Source organism: Calidris pugnax, unplaced genomic scaffold, assembly GCF_001431845.1.
Source record: "Calidris pugnax isolate Ruff unplaced genomic scaffold, ASM143184v1 scaffold199, whole genome shotgun sequence".
Classification (NCBI taxonomy): domain Eukaryota; kingdom Metazoa; phylum Chordata; class Aves; order Charadriiformes; family Scolopacidae; genus Calidris; species Calidris pugnax.
Genome location: NW_015090970.1, coordinates 3,686 through 10,143, shown reverse-complemented (window position 1 = coordinate 10,143; position 6,458 = coordinate 3,686). Strand labels below are relative to the sequence as shown.

General features: G+C 58.9%; 1 protein-coding gene across 1 annotated transcript; it reads right to left on the bottom strand.

Annotated features, from left to right (window-relative positions):
* Window positions 1-816: 816 nt before the first annotated feature.
* On the bottom strand, window positions 817-4,883 carry TNFAIP8L1 (TNF alpha induced protein 8 like 1). The gene is made up of 2 exons (XM_014952792.1): window positions 4,623-4,883; window positions 817-2,285 (listed from the first exon to the last, which is right to left on the bottom strand). Exon 2 carries the CDS (start codon window positions 2,281-2,283, stop codon window positions 1,723-1,725), a length of 561 nt encoding a protein of 186 aa, XP_014808278.1. The 5' UTR covers window positions 2,284-2,285; window positions 4,623-4,883; the 3' UTR covers window positions 817-1,722.
* Window positions 4,884-6,458: the final 1,575 nt, after the last annotated feature.

Genomic DNA, 6,458 nt, shown 5'->3' with positions numbered 1-6,458 from the left:
CATGTGCCAAAGGCCGGCTTCACCTTGTCCTCCCAGAGGGACCAACACCTGGCTGGATCTTGGCCACCTTCTGCTCCCTGCCCACCTGGATAAATGGGTTTTACCCCCACCCCGAGCTGCGCCGCGCAATTAAATTAGCTGTGATAGCTGCAGCCAGGCCTAGGGAATGACAGAGATGGGAGAGATAGGGGCTTTATTTCTTTTTTTAAAAAAAAAATATATAAAATATAGCTTTAAAGCTGGAAGTTATCAGCGCCTGGAGGCAGCGGTGGGAAGGGAGCAGCGAAGGGGAGCCGAGGAGCCGCTCTCTGCCTGTGCCCGGAGACATCCCACGGAACAGGAGGCACAAGAAGGTCGGGGAGATAAGGCCAGCTGAGATTGTACGGCGTCTCGCGGGCTAAAAAGGGCCATTTTTGGCATTCCGAGCCCAGGGCGCCAAGCTGGAAGCGGGCCATGGCTGCCGCGTCCGCGCTCGGAGAGCACGAGGCCTTGACAACCCCCAGGTGTTGAATTTTGCCAAGTCCCTCCTTGCTTTCTGGGTTTTCCTGGCTCCTGCTCCTGGTTCCCCTCCTGGTTTCCTATGAGGGGATGCAGAGATGCAGAGGAGCACGTGTAGGGGGGGTCTGCATGTTTCCCCCCCACCCCAGGACCCCAGACCTTCACTCTTGATTTCTGCTGGGTTTTACACCATGTTTCCTCCCACCTTTCCACAGCCTCGGCCGTGCAGAGCCAGGGGGGAGGATGGAGAGTAAAACCCCCCAGGCTGCAGAGAGCAATCACCACTTAAAAGGCAAAATAAACGACCCCCGGCGCCCATTTTATCGCTGTCACCCACTTTTGTAACAAACCGGGCCAAACAGGTGAGTTTATTTAAATAACTCATCAGGGCTACAGAGTTTGCTTAAAAAATGACAACCACAACTCAGTCAAGGACACATCAAACACATGGAATCCCAGGGAGAGCTTGGGACGACCACCCAGGAAGGGGTCGCAGCCATCGCAGTGGGACCATTGCGGGAGGCTGGTGGGGAAGAGTTGGGTCTTGGATGAACGGGTGTCCCTCCAGCTCCCTCCCTGCTCCAAGGGACAGCCCCTCGCCCAGGCAAGGTGGGATCCTTCTGGTGTCAAGGACTTGTCTTTTTGGAGGCCAAAGCCCGTTCTAGCCTGCAAGGTGGAGAAGCACCTTCCTACCCCGGGCAGCACAAGCCTGGACCATGATTTGTTCCCACCATGTCATGGAGCTACTGAAAGACAACCACGAAGCCCCACAACCCTCCAGTAACAGGGTCTCACAACCGCTCATCCAAGCAACTGCCCACCCACTCATAAACACCTTAGAGGTGTTAGACACCGCGAGTCTTTGGTTTGGTTTTCCCCCAGGAGGGTGATGACAGAGTCCAAGGTGAGGAGTCCAGTCCCTTGGACTCTGAGCTAAGGACACTTGGTGGGCAAAAGAAAATCAAACTGTACAGCAGGAGCCCAGAAGACCAGGATCACCTGGAAAGGACTCGGCCCAGCACAGGGAGGGGTTTGCAGACCCTGGGCAAGGCTTAGACAAAGTCAAAAGGTTCAGTCTTTTGTAGAAATGAGGAGAAAGTGAGTTAGCATTACAGAGAAGAGGACATCGAGCCTGGTGATGGTCCAAACAGGCGTATGTGCTGTCTTCGGTCTCACAGGAGGCAGAGTCCGGCAGTTGCTGCCAATGGCCCACCTTGGCCAACTTCAGATGTTGTCCTCCTCCAGCATCTTGTTAACCCCCTCACAGATCCTCTTCAGGTGGGTGCGGTAGGGCTCGGATGGCCCGTAGAGAGCCGAGAGGAACTCATAGTCCGCAAAGTGGTTGAAGACGTGGTTGATGCGGGAGTGGGATTTGGCCGTCAGGTGGCCGTTGACAGCCTGGTGCAGCAGGTCCCGGCACTCTGTCAGCACGCCCGACATAACCCTGCGGTCGAAGGTGAAGTCTATCTGGTGGAAGCTGACGGCCGTCATGGCCAAGGTATGCACCTTCTTGCGGAACCGCTCCATCACCAGCAGCTCCTCAGGGCTGAACTGCCCGTTGCGGTAGAGCACGCCCAACTTCATGACAATCTTGATGAGGTTTTTGATGATCTTCTGGGCCTCTTTGCGGTTGTGGGTGTACTCCTTGGTGGCCCGGTAGAGCTCATCCAAGATCTCGCTGCTGGTGTCATCAATGAAGACGTTGGCTATGGTTTTGGTAGCCATCTTGCTCAAGAGCTTCTTCTGGGCCTGCAGGGCCAGGTTCTTGGTGCTGAAGGTGTCCATCTCTGCAGGGGGAAGAGGAACACACAAAGTTCAGCCCATGCCCTGGATCAGTCCCCGTCACTTCTCCTCCCAACGCAGCCTTTTGGGAGGAGGAAGAGCATCTCTGGCCAATGCCAAGACCGAGAGGAGCTCCTGGTGCCAGGGCAGGTGAGAGCTGAGGTCCCGCCCTGGGCTTTGTTATGGGATGAGTTACTGGGTGTTCCCACCTTCCTTCCCCCAAACTGGGGAGAAGCTACAGCGCGATGGGCAGCATCGGAGGCGAGCGAGGTCTCCCTACCTGAGCATCGCCCGCGACCTTCCATCCCCGTCTCCCTCCTGCGCCCGGCGCCGCCCTCCTCCCCGGGCAGGAAGAACTCTTGCCCCATCATTTTTAACATTTTTTGCTTCCTTAAAACCTGACTCATTTCCTGCAGGGTGAGCTGGGGACAGCCCAGGTGATGGCTGAGTCACCCACCACAGCTGGCACAGCCAAGGGCTGGCGTCCATCCCGGCGCTCACCAAGGACCGGCGCGGCATGGCCGGTCTGCAGCACCCACCGATGTGGGGTGAAGCCCTTTTCCTTGGCACTGCCCGTGCCAGCAGAGCTCAGAGTCACAGAATTGTTGGAGTTGGAAGGGACCTTCTAGGGACCATCCAGTCCAACTCCCCGGCCAAAGCAGGGCTGCCCAGAGCACATCACTCAGGAGCATCCAGGTGGGGCTTGAAGATCTCCAGAGAAGGGGACTCCACACCCTCCCTGGGCAGCCTGTCCCAGGGCTCTGCCACCCTCACCCCAAAGAAGTTCTTCCTCCGATTGGAGTGGAACTTCCCATGGTCCAGCTTGTGCCCATTGTCCCTCGTCCTGTCACTGGGAACCACTGAAGACTCCGGCTCCATCATCCCTCAAACCGCCCTTTAGACACTTACAAGCTCAAGGATGCTGCTGGTGTGAGAACGGATGGGGATAAATTGGCCACGGATATGGAGAGGAGAGGATGGGGGCTCACCTGGAGCCTCGCCAGTTATTCCAGCTCAAGAACCAAGAACATCCCCATCGAGGCAGCCCTGTGGACCTCACTACCCAGCCGAGCCACCACCCAGTCCCAGCCCCCTCCGGGGATCCCATTCCTAGTGCCCCGGAGCACACACCAGGCTCTGGGGAGCAAACCCCGGCTTCCCGAGGACTCGGATACTCCAGGCTCCATCCGTCGTGCAAGGGTGATGGTGCACGGGTGATGGTGCAAGCTGAGTCCTGGCTTCCTGGGCATCCTCCGGCCACCAACCCCCCCGGGGGCACCCGAAGCTCCTCGAGGGGGTGAATTAAGAATTAAGCGAGCGGTAACGGAGCCACCATCACGGCGAGAGGGATTATTTACAGCCCGTAGGAAAAACAGGGAGGTTTGGGAGTATTTCCTTCGGTGTGAAAACAGCGATTTTTTGTTGCTGGCGTGAGCTTTGAAGGGGGGGGCTCCTGCAAGCTGAGTCCTGGCTTCCTGGGCATCCTCTGGCCACCAACCCCCCCGGGGGCAGCCGAGACTCCTCGAGGGGGTGAATTAAGCGAGCGGTAACGGAGCCACCATCACGGCGTGAGGGATTATTTACAGCCCATAGGAAAAACAGGGAGGTTTGGGAGTATTTCCTTCGGTGTGAAAACAGCGATTTTTTGTTGCTGGCGTGAGCTTTGAAGGGGGGGGCTCCTGCTGAACGAGAGGGGAATGAGAAAGCAGAGGCTGCTCTCGTGGTGCCGCGGGGTCGGGCTCATTTAATGCCGCCGGCCCCGGGTGCAAGACGCTGCTGGAGCCCAGCCCGGAGGGACGGGCAGGATGGGGCCCAGATGGCTCCATCTTCTCCCCCTCGGCTGCTCTGCCTCTCCCGGAAGGAGCGGGAGCTTTGCTTTTTTCCTGGAATTCCCCTCTTTTACATCCCACGGGGTGTCCCGGGGCTGGGAGCGGTGCCTGGATAAATAGGAATTCCCACGCCTGAGCTCTCCGTGGGGCCACGGCGGCCGCAGAGGGGGGGCAGACTCCACCTACAGAGCCCAGATTAAAAAATAAAACAAAATAAGAACCGCCGGGCTCTTGTGAGCTGCCCCAGCACCCACGGCTCCCAATTAGCGACTGTTAATGACATATTAACCCTCCGCTCCCGGCACCGAATAACGCCCGGCTGCCCCACAGCCCTTCTCCTGCCGGGGAACACGGAGATGAGCATCCCTCGGGGGGGAAACTGAGGCACAAAGCAGTAGCGATGGGGGGGGGTCTTTTCTAGACCCCAAAAAACGTGCCCTGCTCCTCCCCCAGCGCCCACAGGGTGTTTTTGCAGGTTGCTCGCTGCAAGTCCCCAAAGAAACCCAAACTCACCTCCTCCCGGCACCGGTGGCTCCCGCTCGGCACCGGTTACCCCAGCACCCTCCGCACCGTGCTCTGGCCTACCGGGACCTGCTGACTCAGCACCGAGAGGCGGATTTCACTGGAACCCAGCCGTTTTCCTGCCGGGAAGGGCCCCGCGACCCCATTGTTCACGGAGGGGCTGCTCTCGGTGCGCGGAAGAAGCAAGTCTTGCCCCGACGAGCAATCTCGAGACCGAAATAAACCACCCCGTTTCCTTCCTGTCGCTCAAGTTTCCAACCCCGCTCAGGGCTTGTTGTTTTATTTTTTTTTTTTTTGCCCCCCCTCACCCCCTCCCTCCCCTCCTTCTTCTTTTTAATGAAAACGCCCTCAAAAAAACAACTTCTTCCACCGAAAAAGAGCAGCCGGGCGTTGCTTTCACCTCCCTGCTCCGGAAGAGCGCGGCGCGGCTGTTTGTCCCAACGGTGGCTTTGGTGACAGACACAGCCCTTTCGGGGTTGGGGTTTTTTTTTTTTTGCACCCATTTTACAGGTTTCGGGGAGTTTTTCGCAGCCCTGAGAGGTCACATGAGGGCTCGGCTGAAGGTGGGGACATCTGGATGTCCCGAGCGAGGTGGGGACGCGGTGACACAGACAAAGTCCCTGCCAGGGGCTCCCCTGGGGACGGCCACGTGCCAGCGCCGGGGCACAGCAGCGTGTTGGCTGTGCCACCGCCGGGCAGGGGAGCCTGGGGTCAAATCGGTGGCCGAATCCAGCACCGATGCCATCCCAGGGTGACTTTTTCCCTGCCCCAAAGATCTTCCACCCCCAACCGTCCCCATCACCGGGTACCCACCCGGTGCACTCGTCCCCCCCGCAGCTCCCCCGGCATCGGGATGAAAGGTTCATGCAGGGAAGAAAAAGCCCTTCAATAATTCATGGGGCAGCACGGAGCAGGCGTGCGGCGCCAGGGGAGGGCTCTGCGAAGCTCCAGCTGAAGAGCAGAAGCACCCCTGCCTCCTCTTCCTCCCCCTCTTCCTCACCGGGGCCATATTAACTCAGAGCCGTCTTGCCACAAGTTCCCTCCGACACAGAAGCATCATCCCCCCAGCTGAGATTTCCCCATTTTTCCCTCCATCCCACGTGCCTTTTCCTCCCGCTGCTTCATCAAACATCCCTGCTCCGCACCCCGACATCCCTGGTGACCCCAAATCCCGGGGAGAGGGGGAGGAGGGATCCCGCTGCTCCGCTCCCCGTCCCCCGGCATCGCTTCCCACTGCCTCCCCGTGCCTCCAACCCCAATTAATTAATTAAACCCGGCCGCCGCGCTGGATTACAGGAGACGGGTCGGAGCGCCGGGGCGGCACGGGAATGTAACCGGAGAGCTGGTGTCACCAGCCTGGCCCCCACCATCCTTGACCAGTTTCCAGTTTTTCCCTGCCCCAAAGATCTTCCACCCCCAACCGTCCCCATCACCGGGTACCCACCCGGTGCACTCGTCCCCCCCGCAGCTCCCCCGGCATCGGGATGAAAGGTTCATGCAGGGAAGAAAAAGCCCTTCAATAATTCATGGGGCAGCACGGAGCAGGCGTGCGGTGCCAGGGGAGGGCTCTGCGAAGCTCCAGCTGAAGAGCAGAAGCACCCCTGCCTCCTCTTCCTCCCCCTCTTCCTCACCGGGGCCATATTAACTCAGAGCCGTCTTGCCACAAGTTCCCTCCGACACAGAAGCATCATCCCCCCAGCTGAGATTTCCCCATTTTTCCCTCCATCCCACGTGCCTTTTCCTCCCGCTGCTCCATAAAACATCCCTGCTCCGCACCCCGACATCCCTGGTGACCCCAAATCCCGGGGAGAGGGGGAGGAGGGATCC

What these genes read in the sequence shown, in the direction of transcription:
- TNFAIP8L1 (XM_014952792.1), bottom strand. Translation starts at nt 2,283, where the DNA reads ATGGACACCTTCAGCACCAAGAACCTGGCCCTGCAGGCCCAGAAGAAG.